Source organism: Pseudonaja textilis, chromosome Z (genome assembly GCF_049901715.1).
Source record: "Pseudonaja textilis isolate UNSWEBS1 chromosome Z, rPseTex1.2, whole genome shotgun sequence".
In the NCBI taxonomy this organism is placed as follows: domain Eukaryota; kingdom Metazoa; phylum Chordata; class Lepidosauria; order Squamata; family Elapidae; genus Pseudonaja; species Pseudonaja textilis.
The window spans coordinates 52,687,407-52,707,199 of NC_142008.1; the positions used below are offsets into that span (position 1 = coordinate 52,687,407).

The window sequence follows — 19,793 nt, forward strand, 5'->3', positions numbered from 1 at the left end:
TCGTCACTTCAGCATCATGTGACATATCGGAACTTTTTCCCCTTCGCTAAATCGGGTAGGGGCAGGGGTAGCATGTGACGTATCCAGCCAGTGGACTGTGAGTTTGACACTCCTGTTTTAGAAGATGAAAGTAAGGGAAATGATGGTATTGTCAATGTTTTTATCATTTGGTATCCAGAGAAAATTGCAAAATAGTAACTTTTCTTTGTTGTGTTTTTACATCTAGTTCTTGTATGATATGTGATGTGGGCAATTATATAATTAAGGATTAATCCAACTTTGAATCTGCTGTCCAGTAATTAAGATGATTAAATCTGAAATTCTAAAAGGTCACTCATCTATTCCTCATACTGATGAGGTAATAATTGTTTGTGAAGATGGGTCTTTCCAAAAAAATGGGCAGAAGACAAGAATTCTAGGTCCTGAACAATTAGCCCCAAATCAGGTCTTAATATCTGACTTCAAGCAGCAGAAACTTGAGAAAGAAGCACAAAAGAACTGGGACCTATTCTACAAAAGGAACAGCACCAATTTTTTCAAAGACAGACACTGGACAACTAGAGAGTTTGAAGAATTAAAAGCCTGCCATAAAGTGAGTTTCACATTCTCTAGCACCAGAGGACAATAAAGAATTACTATAGAAAAATCTCTGAATTGGAAACCTCTAAATCATGGGTAACAAATTTGCCATGTCACATCGACATGTGACATTTCACAATGTTTTTTTCCCTTCACGGAGCCTGGGTGGGCATGGCCTGCACATGATGCATCCAGCCCGCAGGTCGCCAGTTTGACACTCCTAACTGATCTTATGCATGCTATAAAACATGCATGCTAGGCTGGTGCAATATATTTGTTTTGCACGTTCCATGATAAAATTGGGGATGGAAATTTTAATATTAATGTCAGTCAGTTCTTGGTACCAATTTGATTGAAGATGATTCATTTTTCTAGAGGTATCTGGTTCTAATTCCCAAAAGACAGGGTATTGTGCTGTTTGAAACAAGTATTCATTCAGTGAACAAATGGAGTTCCTGGACTATATTCTTAACATTTTGTCACTATCAAAAACAGTAAGGATTAGCTAAATTGTAAATGTTGATCTCTATTCAGAATGACACATCAAAATGATTAGATGAATTCTGGGCAAATTTGTCCAGTTTCTTGATAAAGTAACTTCCATAATTAAGTAATAACTAACTCATTTTCATATAAAATACAAAAATATCATGAATTCTGTTTTATATTTTTAATTTCAATACACTATCTTTGACTGATCTTATGCTTCTAATTGACTAAGATTCAGTTTGTTGTATGTATCAAGATGCAACACTTGAATAAATTGTATGACTTGAATCACAATACATGTTAGTTTTAGTTACTTTTAAATGAAGTGTTTCTTGCTTTTCAGTAAAACCACTATTTAATGGGAGTATAATAAAATCACCTTTTATTTTCGGTCATTAATTTGGGAATACATCTTTGTGGTGATTGGATAATCTGTTGTGTGGGATCCAGTGAATGGAGGTTCACTGTAATAAATTTGATTCTAATAGCTAATGTTATTAGTCCAAAAATTATTTCACTTTGAAAGGATCAGACAATTACAATTATTACTTTCTCATGTCTTCAGTTTGAAGATCAAAAATTGACAATTCTGGAAGCAGGTTGTGGTGTTGGGAACTGTTTATTTCCACTTCTAGAAGATTTGAATATGTTTGCTTATGCTTGTGACTTCTCTCCCCGAGCAGTGGAATATGTAAAGGTTAGTAAAATATTTGTCATTTTTTTGTTCCGTTAAGTGAATATATGCATTTTGAAAGATAAATGTCTTTAAAAATAAATGAAGAGAAAGCAAAAATGGCATCAAGACTTGGTATCATATTGATTTAGATTTGCTAAAATTAATTAGAATTAGATAATCATTATTAGCTGAAATCCTATTTTTAATGTCTATGCATAGCAATGTCAGTCTGTATTTAGTTTTTTTAAAAAAGTTTTTTATTTTTGACTTTTACAAACATCTTAGTGAACAGTGCAATTCCAAGTTTTTATATTTCCATACAAACATGACCATAATTACATATCTATCTCACATATTCAGTTTCTTATCATTACATTTTCCGTTTTCTATATATTTTCAAAAATATTATGTTTTTCACATTTATTTGATCCATTTTTAATTCATATCTTATTCTGTTTTTATTTCATTATACTCTTATCTTCTTTATATAGTATTTTAAATTCTTTATTTCTTAATCTATATTCATTGTATTTTTATACTTTTATCTGTCATATTAAAAATTTCATCATATATTCTTATTTCATTATTGAATAAATTCCATCTTAGTGTTAATAATTCCAAACATTTCCCCCTTAATTACCCATTTGAGTGCGCCACCTTTTTGTCTTGTACATCATTCAATTCACTCCCCTTTAACTCATTAAAATTACCATAATATAATCATTTTTAGTTATCACCTAAATACTACATATCACATATACATTTAGGTTAGATTCCACATGGTATTATTTTCTTTATTCTAAAATATTTATTTTTTCTAATACATTAATCTTTTCAGTTAAATAAAGAAACTGATTATTTATCTTTTTAGTACAATTCTCATAGTTCATTTTAACTATATTTTTAATTTCATTTAATGTAATTGACATTCTTATAATAATCCCATCTTTACATGTATCCCAGTTAATTTAACAATAATTCTTAGAAAATAATCAGACAATAATAAAAACATCAGTTCCAATCATTCCATTTTTTACAATCTATATTCTTATACCTCTTTATATCTTAGCTTGTAGAATCCCGTTTTTTATTCTCAATTTACCCATTATCTCTAGGTCTTCTAGCCATATAGCTTCTTTTTATTTTTTATTTTTGGCTTTCTATATCCCCTTCTTTCCTGGTCCTTTCCCTTATTCCTTTTTTCCTTTATTTTTTTATTTTTCCCCTCCATTTCTGACTCTATTTTTATCCCCTCCCTCTTTTGAACTTTCTCCTGTAGTTATCCTTTCTGCTGTTTCCTTTTTCTTTGTTTGACTTTCCTATCAATTGCCTCTTTAATTGTCCCCTCAGACCTCCAGGTTTTAATTTCCATGTTTTTTCCTCCTGTTTCAATGTTTGTTGTGTCATTTATTCATTGAGGTTGGCCTCTTCTTTAACCAACTCCTCCCCTTCTGGTTCTCCTTGTCCATCTTTCTTATCCAACGACACCAATTTCTAGCAGTAATACTGCACAATTCCACTTTTCTCCATATCATTTCCCTTATACTTCTTAAATCCGATTTTATTTCCAGACAGTATCCTGCCATTCTTGTGCACCTCTTTTAATTTTAATTTTTCTTTTACCTCTTTCTTCAGTATTTAAATCCAGTCCAGTTATCTAGTAGTTAATTTAATCCAGCTTCTAACCATCCACTTCTGTTAAATCCTATTTTGAGATTCCAGGGTCAGAATAGTCAAATGTTCATATATTTTTATTGTTAAGTTCCTTCTGTTGAGTTTTAAATTTTCCTCAAAGTCACCTAGTATTCCCAGAATTCAGGCTTCTTTCTTCTTCCTTCATAGTATAGTAATTTCACTTTTCAGGGTTTCTGTCTTATTGTTTCAAAGATCCTCTTACTTTGTGTCAAGTTCCGGTCTGTATAGAACCAAGCACTTTTTAAAAAGTCGTTGAAAATTTTCCTTTACCATGAGGTGGTGCTATCTGTTATTTCCAAGTTACCTTTTTCACTTTCCTTTCCCTTTTAGGGCTTTTAAATTTGAAAAATCCAGTAAATCCAATTGTTGTATATTTTTTCTTTTTGGCACATTCAAGTTCAGCTTTTAAGTATGCCTAGTGCTAATTGTATAATTTAGTATAATCCAATTTACACACATATTTTCCTCTTTCAATTTAATTCTTTTACTGTTCAAAGCACTTTCACTTATCTCCTAATTTTTTCCCCACTCCTTCTGGTCGCCGCTTTTCCAATCTTTTTTTAAAGTCTCTTTAAAGTTTTAAATCCGGGGTACCTTGTATTCAGATATTGCACTTAATTTGCCTGGTCTCCACACTGTCCGCTTCTTCACCACTCCTGCACAATCTTTGTCCCGGGTAGCTCTCCTTCTTCAGGGTAGCCATATTTAACCACCATTGCAGCCTGTCTTCGGGGGTAGTTTACCTAGTCAAGGAGTGGAGATGCGGCTCCCCTCAACCTGACAGGCAGTCTCCCCCTTTTTCCCCACCCCTTCAAGGTGGTTCTAACCCCATTTGGAGCCCTCTAACAGGTACAACATGGATCGAAGCCGTGCACGATTGCGGTCTTAAGTCCGCTCTCGAAGGAAATGCAACCGGAAATGAGTCAGTATTTAGGAACTAATACTTTTTCATTTGAACTACCTATTTATCAATTTCTTTAATTTGATATGATAGTTCATTAAATTATCTTAGCATGGAATTTGAGTTTTGTGCTCAGTAATTAAATATTACTCAGAAGATTGTGGAACAGAGCATCTAAATTATTTATTTCAAAATTTTGTAAGGCCACTTATGATGCTGAATCATTATAGTAAAAACAATTACATAATACAATGTAAGTTCCACACCAAAAGTTGGAAGAAATACATATTCATGTTTTCCCCAAAATAAGACCCTGTCTTATATTATTTTTGCAACCAAAAAAGGCACTAGGTCTTATTTTAGGGGGGGATGTCTTCCACTGACTCACGTCATTTGCACATGTTGCCTCTGGCCTCCTTTTCACTGTCAGAGGCCTTCAGGAACTACTTCTGTGGCCAGCAAGGCTTTCCTGAAGGCCTCTGCAGCCAATGACAAACCTCCAGATTGATCTGGAACTTTGTTATTGGTTGCAGAGGCCTTTAGGAAAGCCTGCCGGGTGCAGAAGAAATGGGTCGGCAAGGCAGTTGTCAGGGTGTGCAAGGCCTGGCTGCAACTATCTGAAGGTAAGTAGTAGACAGGTCCACACACACCCCATACCCACCCTAGCTGAATTTTTACCCGTGCATCCTGGAGTGGGTGGGGTCTTAATTAGGGCCTATATTGGGCACACTTGTAAAAATCAGATAATAAATAGCTTCAAAATATCCACTGTCTAAACCAGTATTTTCCAAACTTGGCAACTTTAAGTATAAAGATTTCAGCTCCCACAATTCCCTAGCAAGCCAAGCTATTCTCTAGAGGTACGAATGTCGTGGAGCCTTCCCATTCCATTCGTAACCCGAGGATTCATGAGAGTGAATCTTGTACCTTGATCAGGATCACTCCCTCCTTTTGCCCATGCATTCACTAATCAAATGTGAGGCTTGTTTAAGTTCACAGGTATTTCAGGGTGGGAAAGGCCATGGGGGGGCCTACTAATAGAACAGGCCACCTGCCCAAGGACACCCAAGGCCTCCCTGACCCACTGAAATAACTCATGCTCCCCACAATTGCTTCCACTCCCAACCTGCCATACAGGCTCACTTACCTTGTGAAGATCTAGCTAGCAATCTCCTCTCAGCCTCTCAGCTGCATGTGCCCCTCTGCAGTTCCGTTCAAGCCTTTGTAGGCCTTTCCTGGCAGGCTGCCAGCTGAAATGGAGCTCCTGAAAGGCGAATCTGCCCCCCCAACCCTCCGTTTAGCCTTCCGCAGGCCTTGTGTGGTATGTTGCAGGCTGAAATGGAGCTTTCAGGGGGACATCCGGCCCTCCAATGCTCTGTTTGGGTCTCCGCAGGCCTCCCCCAGTCCATTGCAGGCAGAAATGGAGCTTCCAAGGGGCAGATCTACCCCACAGAAGCTCCATTTCGGCATGCAACAGGCCAGGTGAGGGCTCGATCTTCACAAGGTAAGTGACCTAGCGCAACAGGTTGGGTGGGTGGGAAAGGAGCTTGTGAGGGGCAGAAAGCCCCTCAGAAGCTCCATTTTGGCTACAACTTGCCAGGTAGAGCTTCTGAGGGGCAGATCTGCTCCTCACAAGCTCCATTTTGGCCTGCAACTTGCCAGGTGAGGGTCCAGCGACCCGAAAGGAGCGTCAGAGTGGTGGGTCCACCCCTCGGAAACTCCATTTTGCCCAGCAATGATCAGGACAAATGTTGCAGAGCCTCTGCAGTTGTTTGTAAGGGCAAACAACTGCCTTGGTGCTGCAAAATTTGTAGTTTGGGGACTTGTTTGCAAGTGCTAGGGGACACTTATAATGTAACTTTGAACATTCACAAAGAGAACCCAGGGATTACCTATATCATTCTGCATTTTATTCTTCTGTATGATTTACTGTGATAGCTTCAGGTTTCAAAATGTAAACTTAAATAAGATTGTACTATATTTTTCTATGTTCATTTGACAGCAAAATCCTCTATATGATGCCAAAAGATGCAAAGTATTCCTGTGTGACCTGACCAAAGATGATCTTGTGGAAAATGTACCATTAGAGTCAGTGGATGTGGTTATGTTAATATTTGTACTTTCTGCCATTCATCCTGAAAAGATGCATTTCGTTTTGAACAATATTTACAAGGCAAGTCTGCGTGGCTCTAATATGTTTTTTGCCCTAAGAATGTATTTCTGCTTTGAAAAGTTGTAATATAGAATCTGCGCGATAATTGTCTTAAATGCAAACTAAGGTTATTCTCGGATTCAAGGAAATGATGGCAACTGATTCAAACTGTGAAATGTGTTTTAGGACAACTGTGAAATTTATTTTTCTACTGTAATAATTAATATGGAATGATATTTGAATAAAAGTCAATCATTTTAAACTCTTTCATAATGAAATGAAATTGTATGAAGTCTGTTTAACAGGACCAAGCCAAAGTGGCATAAAATGTTCCGCTTTTATCATTACATGATTTTGGGTGTTAATTAAGTCCAGCTTAATATGTTTCATATTTTTCTCAGGTATTAAAACCAGGTAAATATGTCCTATTCAGAGATTATGGCCTTCATGATCATGCAATGCTGAGGTTTAAATCTGCTTGCAAGCTGGGAGAAAACTTCTACGTACGACAAGATGGAACCAGGTCATACTTTTTTTCTGATGGTGAGATCTTAATTAAGATATTATATAATATATATATCAGTATAGGAAACATGCAACAAATACTGAAAAACAGGAAAAATTTACAAAACAAAAATCTGTCAAAACAAAAATACAATTTATTTTTATAGTAATTTATAAATAAAGCCAAGATATTTGTATTGAAAGGTTTTCTACAGTACAAACGTACTGATGAAGAAAATAATTTGTTCAACATAAAAGAAAGTAGATATGTTTAAACATAAAAAAAGCTGCAAACAGCAGCCTCAACATCAGAAAAAGTTATTTAACAAGTGTTAACATTCATTTTGGTATGTATATAATCCTTTTCTAATAATGTAAGTTTGTGTAAGTCCAAATTTAATAATAATCACTACAAAGTATAAACCTAAAGAAACTAGGTCCTCCAATGTTCCTTTTATACCCAATTTCAGCAATTTAGATTTAAGGATTTCTTTCGTAAGATAATACTTTCTCGTATTCTTGAAAGCAATGAGAATCTGACTAAATCAGCATTTCTCAATCTTTGTAACTTTCAGATATTCTGATTCCAACTTTCAGACGAATAGGATCTGAAGTCGTCATATCTAAAAGCTGCTGAGATTGTGAAACACTGGACTAAATTATATTAAAAAGTTTAATCCAGCTTCTTACTCGCTATGGGTGGGCAGGTGCATAGGGAAGCCCCAAGTAGGACAACCTACTCCTACTTCTTTTCAAAGAAATAAAAAAGTTATTGACTCTGACTGTCAAATGGTAATACAAGATAAAAATGTGAAGGCAGTCTCATATAATAATAATTTGTAACATACCCAGAGTCACCTTGTAAAGGTAATGAGCAGCACAGAAATTTAACAAATAAATAAAATATAACCCATTCAGATATATTTCTATTTTATAACCAGCTGCAAAAGGATATGACAATTACCCAATTTCAGTGAGAGCTATCTTTTAAGCTGAGTTCTGCTGCCTCAAATAATATCCAGGTTTTCTCAAAAAATACTTTATTAAAAAACTATAGTGACAGGTAATGATACCTAGATTATTATTTAAAAGATATATCTTAAGTGCGTCATAAAGGAGCAATCCATATTTAGCAGTTTTCTTGGGTAAATGGAAGGAAAATCTGACTTTGGATATTGCATCATTTTCTGCATTGATGCCTGTCTTTTTTAAACAATCAACAAAATCATTTTTCATTTTTTGTTTTGAGGAGAATAACTTGCCTATTTAGTATTTGTATAATTTCATCTTTGTAGTTTAATACAAGTTTCTTAAAAATATTCTTCCTTCTAGAGTTTTTGGCAGAACTTTTCCTGTCTGTGGGATATGAGGAAATAATCAATGAATATGTGTTTCGAGAAACTCTGAACAAAAAGGAAAATATATGTGTGCCAAGAGTTTTTCTCCAAAGCAAATTTCGAAAGCCTCTGAAATAAATTTTTGGTGAAAAGTTGTTAGATAGTTGAAGTTCAAGACTACTTTCTTATGTTACTCAGTTTAAACCAAGTTTTATATCAAGCCCGTGGGCCAAAATAAGCCTAGCACTTGTTAGTCCTCTTTTATTGATACAATACTGAAGACAGTGGAAGATTCTGCTTCTATTTTAAGTATAATTCAATAATTTTGGGATTAAACTACCAGCTTTCAAATTTGTAATTCAGGATCAGATTCCAGAAGTGTGGCTAGCCTCATATATCGTATTTTTCGGACTATAAGACACACTTTTTTCCCACCCAAAAGTGATGGAAATGTTTGTGCGCCTTATAGAGCGAATGCTGCTGAAGCCCGCCCACCCTCTCACCCCCACCCACCAGCCTCTGCCTCCCAGCAATTTGCCTCCTTGCAGGAAACAGCCTGGTCAGCTTCAACACAGCCTGATTTAGCACGAGCAGCTGATTGGTAGTTGGATCAACCTCCCAGAATACCATCGATCAGCTGTTCCAGGCTGTGGGGATCGTCGCCACCCATTGCTGCTGCCATCTATTGCCACCTCCACGCACCCCATTTTTTGCCTCTGCACATCCCATTTTCAGGTTCTGCGTGCCCTGGAATGGGCTGAAAATGGGATGCACAGAGGCTGAAAATGGGGCAAGTGGAGGTGGCGATAGGTGGCAGCAGCAATGGGTGGTGCTGGCACCGATGGGTGGTTTTGATCCCTGCATCCTGGAACAGGAGATTGGTGGTATTCCGGGAAACAGATCCAACCGCCAATCAGCTGCTTGTGCTAAATCAGGCTATGCTGAAGCTGACCAGGCTGTTTGCTGTTTGCTGCAAGGAGGCAGAGGCAGTTTTTTTTCCTTTGTTTTTCTCCCCAAATGCTTGGTGTGTCTTATTGTTCAGGGCATTTTAGAATCTGAAAAATATTGCATACACAGTGCCTGAGTTCACATGACAGTTTTGTTGATACAACACAGTGAGCCAGTACTAGCTTACTATATCTACTTAGTCTAACTTGATGAGCATACCTAGCCAGTATGGTTGGTTAGTTTATAATTCAGTGTGACTTTTAAACCCAAAGTTTTTGTTTTGTCAACCCATTCTAGCCATAGTTGTAGAAATAGTATGTCACTAAGCCTGTAGTTTAGTTTGTGGATTATGAGCCCTTTTGTGGGTTATGAATCTTAAATCGTGATTTCATATTTTGTACAATCCCAGCTAATGGTGGTTCTTTTAATTCATTGTTAATTGTAGTTCATCCTAATGAAAGCCAGCTAGGTGACCTGATCTTGGGCCAGTCATTCTATCTCAGCCCAACCCACCTCTAAAGGTTATTGTTGAGGGAAAAACAGGAGGAAGATGTATTGAATATGTTTGTATCTTGAGTTATTTGTAAAAATAATAAAGGCAGGAAATAGAAGATGGATGGATGGATGGATGGATGGATGGATAGATAGATAGATAGATAGATAGATAGATAGATAGATAGATAGATAGATAGATAGATAGATAGTCTGAATTCAGCTAATGTTAGATAGGCATATTGGATGCCAAAATTAGGATACCCTTGAAAGATAGGTATTCATACACATACATCTTGCTCATACACTTTTGAACAAAATATTTTTGTATATGTGTTCCTGAAGTCCTTACCTTTGATGGTATTGAACGAGAGAATTTATAATGTGTTCTGAGAATTCTAATGATTGAAGTGTTTCTGTTTTCACATGATTTTGATCCTAGTTTTTTGGTGCCTGTCCCAAAAGTTAGGGTCAGAATCACATGAGTGCAGCTACATGATTGCAATTTCTAATCAAACAAACTCAACAATGAGGAAACCGGGAAGAAGTCAGAAGTTCCAGTGATATGAGGTTCTCACATAGTCCCCACTTAAAAATGATAGCTATATAAATGATAGCTTATTTTTATAAAATAAGCTAAGTGCAATGATAAGAGAGGGGTTTAGAAATTGAACAGCAATAATACTATGTATGTTTAAACAATATGAAATAATTAAAGATTATAATTTGGTATAAATGTGTATTACTATTAGAAATATATAAGCTGGATGAATGTGATAACTATGATTAATAATATTATTTTATTTGTATTGAAATGTATGGTACCCAGGTGTCACACGTTGATATGTATATGTAATATAAAATAAAAAAAAACTTGATATAAAAAATGATAGCTCTATAATAAGAATTGCTCTTGTTATATAACACAGTTATATGACTGCATCACAGTGATAGCATTTCTGGTTCCATTGCCACTGAACAAACTAAATATTGTAAATTAGAGGAACAAGCAAATGCTTCCTTGAATGCAGAAGGCAGTTGTCTGCCATCAGACAGGAAAACAAATTTTGATTGATAGAGCTGGAATGAAGCTAGAACTTCTATTTAGCATTATTTGACTATATTGACATGCTCATTTGGAGACCTAGCTATGTCCACACAATTCATTAACCCAGTTTAAGTGAACCATTGTCAATATTCAAAAACACATTCAAACATAGATCATACTGGCTGAAATAACTCAATGCACTAAGACACAAACCCAAATGAGGGGTATTGTCATTGATATTGGTATGGTTCAACTTATTAGACTAAACTAAATTTGTGTATATTTCAGGGTTTTCTTTCCACTTGAAATGGAGAAAGTTGTTAAAGGAGGATGAGCAAAAATGATGGTTACTTCTGTTCTAATTAAGAACAGGCTTCAGTGTCTTCAGTTTTCTGGCAATAGGTAATAGGAAGCAAGCAGGGTGTGTTTGAAATATTTCATTAATGTTGGTGTTACAACTTCTTGCATCCAGAGTGTAATGAGCCAAAATTATGTCCCAAGTTAGGCAACTTATTATTTTTTAAATGTTGCAAAAGCTGGGCTCTCTTATTACACTAAATATTTGCTTAACTATGATTAATTGACCAAACTGCAATTGGCTTAGTCTTTATAGCATTAAATAACAAAAATGTTGGATTAGACATGAGTCGAGAGGTCTGTGATAGGAATCTCCTGATCTCCTTCGCCCAAATAGATGGGAAATCTGGGCCATGTGGCCCTTGATCAAATTGCAAAATCATTCTAATAATCGTTATGTCTTGGATCAAAACAATCTGTCTCTTGTGCTGGCAGCCCATTAGGCACGAAGTGAGAGGGAGGGCGGGAGAAATAGACGTTAAAAAAAGAAGGCTGGCAGAAAAAGAGTAAGGGGAAAAGGTGGTTCTGTTCACTCTAGGCTATGCTTTCCCTTTCACATAATTTTATGAAATCACAATGTTCATTCAGGTTTAAAATCACTTAGCAGGAAAGCCAAATTTCAGCCAGGTCATGGTAGTGGGCTGAAAAGCTAATATTTTATTCTTCTTGAGTTATATTCCCCATTATCATTTTATGAAACTTATAAGTCACAAGAGATTAGAAAAATGGGGTAGGTACCTTCTCTTTATTTATTGTTGGGATAAAAACTTGTATGAAGAAAGCTTTACAAATCTAGTGAGTGTATTTTGAAAACTCTGGTTTAAAGCTTAATGGGTTGTCATCCCAGTCAGCCATTTTACTCAGGTTAAGGAAACCATGACTTAGTGAATGGACACTGCCATTGTAACTTAATTAAGAAACCATGTTTAAAACCAAATAATGCCTAGAATGATATATTGACCTGGTACTAAATTTAATATTTGAATATTTCAATCAATTCTTGAATTATTCAAAAGTTGATTGGTAAAAAGAGCATAATTTGGATATCGTATAGTTCATAGCTAATTAGTTCATGCTTTTCTTTTTGATCAGGGTTATATTCAATTTCATTCATGCTACAGTATAGTTTTTTATAGCACCGAAGAAGACAGTGTGGTACTCTAGGGTGGAATGTATTTGTACTATATGTTGTTGGGATGATTATTTAGTAACTGTTTTCAAAACAATTTCAGAGATAGTCTCACTTTAACTGGGCTCCTGTGATATCACCAGTCCATGCAGGGAATCTCTGTGCAAAATTGTGACATAACCAATCTTTCTACATTTCTGTTACATCGATCATTTTTTGTTTTGTTATGTATTCAGTTTACTTTCATTCACATATCTTATTATTTGTTACTAAAGTTATAAAAAATTTATTGTTGATTCTTCTGTCTGAAAGGCAGGGCCTGCAAATGTACAACTGGCTCAGTGGCTCCTAAACTTCTTTATTGTTATATAACGTTAAGAGTGGCAGACTAAAATTACATGGTAACAAGTGGAGGAAAAAATCCCATTTTTGCTGTTAAGAGGTCACTTAATTAGATCACAATAGTGATCTAGGAGCTGTATTTCATCATTCAGAAGATCCAAAATAAAGTGCACTGACTAAGTATTAGTTTGTTTTTTCCCATTCTACCATTAGGAATGGATCCTTACACGGTGCTCCTTACTCTGTGATCCAGGACCCAAAGTTTTAGTAGTACTACTTTGGGAATTGGAACTTCCCACTGTTTTCTTAACTTTGATATCAAAAAAGTGTCCTCTCTTCTATAAAGGAACATAACTTCTGCTAATATCTATTTATTATCTCTTTGCCAAGGCACGATACAAATCTCTGTAACATAGTAATTATAAAATTACACATTGAGGATCACTGTGTTACTAAGAAAAGTATTCATTATGAAGTTGGGAATTCTAATTAGTTAAAATGTTGCATAATTGTTTTAGTACCTTCACAGTGCTCACATGTTTCCTGAAAGCATTCATAGTGACTATTTGTTTTAGAAAATGTTTAATCCAGACCCCTCATCAGGCTTTTGTGGGGATCTAGTACATATACCAATGTCTTTACTCTGTAGAACATCTTTATTGTTTTTCTTCATACTTTCGCAGCAGTACTTTTTCAGCATGATCTAGAGCAGGGGTCGCCAATCTTTTGGACTTCAGGGACCACCGAACTCACAATTTTAAATCCCGGGGACCACTAATATGAATTTTGACTGACCGTGACTTGCTGACATTGGTGGAAGAGAGATCAAGATCTAATGTAACCTCTCTCTTTCTCTTTCTCTCTCCCTCTCTCTCTTTCTCTCCCCCCCCCTCTCTCTCACACACACACACAGAGACAGGTGGGATTCAAATTTCTTAACAACCAGTTCTGGGGTGTGGCCTAATTTGTGAATGTGGCTTGGTGGTCATGTGACTGGCTGGGCATGGCTTGTGTGTAAATATAAATATTTATGTAAATATTGAATTTTTTATTAAAAAAGAGCAACTTTTACCCAAAATCAGGCAAAGCAGACAGGCAGATTGAGTTGCTCACAGAATCACAGATTCAGAGATCTATCTTTCTGCCATTGGCTATCCAACAATTTCCTGCTTTCTAGCTAATCTAAATCTCCTGGCACAGCAGAATAGCTGAAAGTCGGGGGGGGGGAGAGGAAAAATAACAACTTAGCAGGCAAGTTTGCCAGGTAAGGAGTGAGTGGGCAGGGAGGGTTCCTGTGAGCCATGTGGGCAGCGCAGCCTTGTGTTCCCACGTAGCCTGGATTAATTGTTTTGGGGGGTGCTCTGGGGGTGACATTTCTCTGCAGACCACCAAAATTTTCTGGGGGTCTGCAGCCCACCGGTTGGCGACCACTGATCTAGAGCAGTGATGGTGAACCTTTTCGGCACCGAGTGCCCAAACTGGAACATGCACGCATACATCTGCATCTGTGCATGCCAGAGCACTGGAAACCTGAAGACCAGCTGGCCAGTGTGCACATGCCTGTTTTTTGGCCATTTTCTGGGCCATTTTAGGCTGTTTTGCAGGCTGTTTTTGGCCTGAAATCAGCCTGGAAAATGGCCTATTTGGGGGGACATTTTCAGGCCATTTCCGGGGCATTTGGGGGGCATTTTCTAGGTTGTTTTCAGGCTGGTTTTTGGCCCAGAAAACGGCTGGAAAATGTCCCAGAAAACAGTCTATTTTTTTGGTGTTTTTCAGGTGCTCTGGCACCCGCAAAGGCCAGCTGGCCAGTGCCAGAAACCAGAAGAGCAGCTGGCAACAGTGCGCATACCCACAGAGAGGGCTGTATGTGCTACCTCTGGCACATGTGCCATAAGTTCACCATCAGGATCTAGAGTGTCCTATTTTCTATTTTTACATCATGCCTGTGCATATATCCTATAGAGTTATTATTATACATTTGTTTTGCTCATGAAAGTCTTTGGGACACAAAATATCATCTTCCACTCCTATGTCCTATAGCACGAAGTATATCTCAGTCACTGAGAATGTATTTCATATATATATATATATATATATATATATATATATATATATATATATATATATATATATATATATATATATATATATATATATATTCATATTCATATTCATATTCATATATATTCAGTCTAATCATTTTCCACCTAGGATCAGGCAAATTTCTACCTGAAAACATGGAGAGCTGAACTTCTGAAACTGAAGAATTTCAGTTTGCCTTCCATATGTGTATCTATTGTAAAGGAGAGTTCAGTTTCACTTTGTGGGTCAACTATTTAATATACTATCATCTTTTATGGTTTTAATCTTTATGCTATACCTTACGTTATTTACTTCATGATATCCATGTTATGGACAATTTTGTGCAGTACAGTAAAATTTATAATGCAGCACATCAGGCAAACACAGTTGGTAGTAGTATTACTAAACTATGCTTTATTTTACCAGTTTACAGCATACAGTGACTTGATTAGTGCAACAAGTTAAACTATTGTACAACTATTGTACAAACTATTGTACAATACAACTATTGTATATTATTGCTTAGTGTAATGTATGAATTAAGCCAATATTTTTAAAAAATATATTAAATGATGAAATAGGTTCACTGCATTGGTAAGACAAAAAAACTTCAATATGTAATTACCCTATATAAGTGACAGCTTTTTGTGATTGTGATGGTAACCAGTAGAAATACTAGTAAGGTGTTCTTCAAGGTACTTAATCATGTCCTAACTTTGGAACTGATGGGAATAGTATCCATAAATATGTCAGTTTCATAAACAAGGAAGGCTACATTTTAAAAGCACTTTCAGGAAGGAAACCAAATTGAGAAGATATAGAAACTGAGAAAATGCAAAAATAGCTCGGAGGAAACATGGCTGTTTTAAATGTGGATTTCCCCCAGGAATTGACATTCTTTGAAATTCGTTTGAACATACTATATAAAAATACACCTGTACTATATATCCATTTGTATCTCAGATACTGTGGGTTGATCAAATAACCACAAGTCAGTTCCCTTTTCTGTAACATGGTTATGAAGTTAGTATATTCACTTTGAGATTTCTCTGTTATGTAAGAGAGACAGAAAATATTCATATTTCTTTTCCTTTTCAACCCTGGGAATCTCTTTGATTTGTGCTTGAGGAAATGATTTGGAATCACATTCTGCTAATTTGTGATTTGATGATTCATCCACAATAATTCTTTATATGCTAAACTTTCAGAGATGGTTACCATAACCCTGACACTGTTTGATATGCTATCAAAACAAATATTCAGATTACAGTTTACACAGTCTTTTGATTCACATAAGATTCTAAGAGATTATATGGTTTAATTCTGTCATAGCCACTGTAGCTTATAAAGCAGTTCCGTTTGTGATTTCATAACCCAAAATTAAGTCATATCTCAATGGCTAGGTTCACATAACATTAGAAGTGATCAGGCAACTGTGGTACTTATTAAAGTTTTTCCTATTTTGTGCCTCAGAATGTGAGCAACTGCTTTAGTTAGGAAACACAGTGGAAGCTCAAACTGCAGCAGTGGGCAACTTGTGGTCTGTAGCCTAAGTTCAAAATTTCTATATCAGAGATTCTGCAAGGACTAGCATGCCTCTCCTGGGAGAAAATGATATTAGGGAGAAAAGGAATATGGCTTATGCAAGGGTCCAAAAGCTTTGTACAAAAGATACTTCATGAAGCAATGCTGCTTTCCTTCTAAACAACAAAAGGAAATGAAGTGTGGTGTTGCTTCACTTGTGTCACTCTTATGTGGTGTCCAACAACTTCACTATGCAGAAGATTGAAACAGCTTCGTGAAAAATACTGGGTCATACAAAACACCTTGTTGAAGAACATGGCATTACTGCCTTGAGAAGGAGAGTTGTGATGATGCTTTGGCATGAAATGCTTTGTTGTACAAGGCTTAGTTGGCTCACGTGAGCCTAATGTTGCTATATTTTTACCTCTGGATTATTTCAGTGATTCACACAAAAAAGTTGGGCTTTGATAACATGGAGCTTCCATCCTAACTTTTTGGATGCCCCTAGGTTTCCCAACAGATATTTCCTAAAGAAAGGAAAACAAAGATTGCCCATATTCCCAAATCAAAATTAATGACATTGTATATCCTATTGTAAACCAGCAGAAGGACAATGTAACTTCAGTTTTCAGGATCATAAAAATAGATTAATAGAACAAATCCCCAAATAATTGTTCAAGACTGGTTGCAATTGTTTTCTTCTTAGTTATATGATCCGACTTGCAGTTGACAAATCATGACTGGGGTTCCCAGGCATTTGTCAAAATCAATACAGCTGTTTTATTTATTATATGATTTATTATATGATTATATAATTTTCATTCATGAAGTAATAAATGAAACTAAATTCATTTGACCAATTTTGGGGGTTACAATATTACATATTTCGAGATCATGCTCTAATTTATTAACTGGCAAGAGAATATTCCTAATTCTTTGCTATGTCTTATAACCTTTGGCCTGATGTTTCATTCAAGAATTACTTTGGGTTGCATACATACATATAGTGCAGTGGTGGCTAACCTTTTTGGGCTCCTGTGCCAAAAATTGTGCGCACGCTCATGTGCCAGCATCCAGAAGGCAATGCGCACATGCCCCCTGGGCATGCATGCACAATTCCCCCACCCCACCTCCTTACCTGCACTGCACCTCCCAGCTGATTTTTTGGCCCGTTTGAGGCTTTTTTTTTAGCCTCCCAGAGGCTTGAGGGAAGCCTCTGCAGCCTTTGCAGACCGAAAAATGGGCCAGTTTCGTCACTTCCGGTATTTCCAGAAATACAGGAAGTGACAAAACAAGCTTATTTTTCGCTCTGAAAAGGTTGCAGAGGCTTTCCTCAAGCCTCTGGGAGGCTGAAAAAGGCCTCAAATGGGCCGAAAATCAGCTGTGAGGTGCAAGCATGCGGAGTGAGGTAAGTTTGCCTGGGGCTTGCATGCCCGCACAAATGGCTCTGCATTCGTGGTGGGATTCAAAAACTTTTACTACTGGTTCTGTGTGTGTGGCTTGGTGGGTGTGGCTTTTGCAGCCCCCACCCATTTTGGGAGATACTTAGCCACAGAGAAGCCTCTGAGGGGGCATTTTTGCTCCCCTAAGGCTCTTCTGGGGCTCAGGAAGAAAAGGAACAGAGCATGGGAGGGGTATGCAGCACCCGTCCAAGCTCCATTTTGGGAGCTTCCTAGCCTCAGAAGAGCCTCGGGGGGGGGGGGGTTGCTCCCCTAAGGCTCCTCTGAGGCTCTGGAAGGCAAAAAATGGAGGGGAGGCTGAGCTCCTCCCTCCATTTTTGGCCTTCCTGGGCCTCAGCAAGGGGAATTCTGGCATAACTGATCTTATCTACAGCTGATTATTGGCAGGGGAAAAAAAGAAATATCTTAGGGGAATGTCAGGTGGGTGGGTGGGGTGAGTGAGCATCGGGCCGACCAGGTGGGGGGCGTGGCCAGCTAGAACTTACTACCAGTTCAGTGACCAACGCCAAATTCTTGCTACTGGTTTGCCCAATCTGGTGCAAACCTCTGCGTGCTACCTGTGGCACACGTGCCATAGATTTGCCTTCACAGATATAGTGCTTTTGAATCAATATTGACTCCTGGTGACTGCCTGGACAAATCTGTTCAATTTTCCAGGCAAGATTTCAGAAGTGATTTGTCATTGCTTCCACCTTATGGTCAAGAAAAAGTGACTAGACCAAAGTCTGACTTTGTGTCTAAGGGACTAGAACCACTAGTTTCCTAGTTTCTAGTTCAGTTCTTTAACCACTATACCAAACTGGCTTTAAGATTTAACTAATCACAAGTATTTATAGCTGAGAGCTGAAGATCTCAAAGTCAAAGATGAAACAAAAAGGAATAGCACAGACTGTTCAGATAAAGCTGAGCAGAACTCTAAAATGACTGAGTGACAGAAAAACCTCATAAGACATGATAGATGTCATCAGAGACCATGGAGACAAGAAAGTATTTGTTGAGCAAGTTCAGAAAGAAAATATGGGTTATGCAAATTGTCAGAAGTATAGGAAACCACCCAAACTGTTAACAAAGTCCCAGAAAACACTGGCAATGAATGAGGAAGCAGATGGTAAGTGGGTGGGGGAAAAATTAGACCATCTCAATAGTTCTCCCAGAATCTATTCTACTCAGATTCTCTACTCAATTTCCTCCCACTCTGTCTTGCTTAACTTATTTATATGTTCATACCTCAAGAAACCCTAGATAATAAGATCTGATTAAAACTGTTCGCTGGAAAAAGAAATATTCTATTTTGTTCCTAACACCAGCTTCTTCATCTAGAACTACAGATAATCCTCCACTTATAACTGTTCATTTAGTAACCATTTAGATACAGTGGTACTGAAAAAAGTGACTTATGACAATTTTTTACATTTACAACTCTTGTAGCACTTCCATTGTAATGTGATCAAATTCATATGTGCGGCAACTGGTTCATATTGCAGTGTCCAAGAATCATGTAATCATGTGGCGAACTTCTGACAAACAAAATCAACAGGGAGGCTAGATTGACTTAGCAACCATATTATTACTTAACAACTGCAGTGATTCATTTAACCACAGTGGCAAGAAAAGTCATAAAATGGGGCAAAATGCACTCAACAAATGTCTCGGTTAGCAGCAGAAATTTTGGGCACAATTGTCATAACTCAAAGATTACCTGTGTAATTTATAAACTCATGAAACCTGTATGCAAGTGCACACAGGCCTGTGTTTGTATTTTGGTTTGTAGTTCAAATGGCCATTCACCATTATAGCCAATTTTGGTCTTCTGAATGCAAAGAAATGTAAACATAAACATGTACAGTATATGCCAATTTAGATGTAATTTTAGGAGTATCTGTACTCCAATAAAACAATAAGTCAGCTCTGCCTTTGAAGATACTGTGTGGGTATTTTGTTTGTCCTGGAGCATATGTTGAAATGTAGCTGGTTAGAGAAACCAGACGGGCCTGGAAAAGAATTGGAAGTTCCTGGAAGAGATCATAAAAAGGAACAATTGAAAACAAAACCTGAGCAATAGTCAGTAGCTTCCAAAA

The 19,793-nt window shown here is 37.0% G+C and overlaps 1 protein-coding gene across 6 annotated transcripts in view; it reads left to right on the plus strand.

Moving 5' to 3' along the window:
* Positions 1 to 19,793, plus strand: part of METTL6 (methyltransferase 6, tRNA N3-cytidine) — a 120,130-nt gene that overhangs the window by 1,300 nt on the left and 99,037 nt on the right. For 2 of the 6 annotated variants that reach the window (XM_087915847.1, XM_087915848.1), the window contains exons 2-6: positions 227 to 592; positions 1,634 to 1,765; positions 6,343 to 6,513; positions 6,894 to 7,035; positions 8,329 to 12,830. In XM_087915847.1, the coding sequence (XP_087771973.1) occupies positions 305 to 592; positions 1,634 to 1,765; positions 6,343 to 6,513; positions 6,894 to 7,035; positions 8,329 to 8,471 (876 nt within the window). In that variant the 5' untranslated portion in view covers positions 227 to 304 and the 3' untranslated portion in view covers positions 8,472 to 12,830. Of the gene's footprint in view, positions 1 to 226; positions 593 to 1,633; positions 1,766 to 6,342; positions 6,514 to 6,893; positions 7,036 to 7,571; positions 12,831 to 14,425; positions 14,694 to 19,793 lie in introns of those variants that run through there. The other 4 variants (XM_087915850.1, XM_087915852.1, XM_087915851.1 and 1 more) reach the window with 4 other exon arrangements.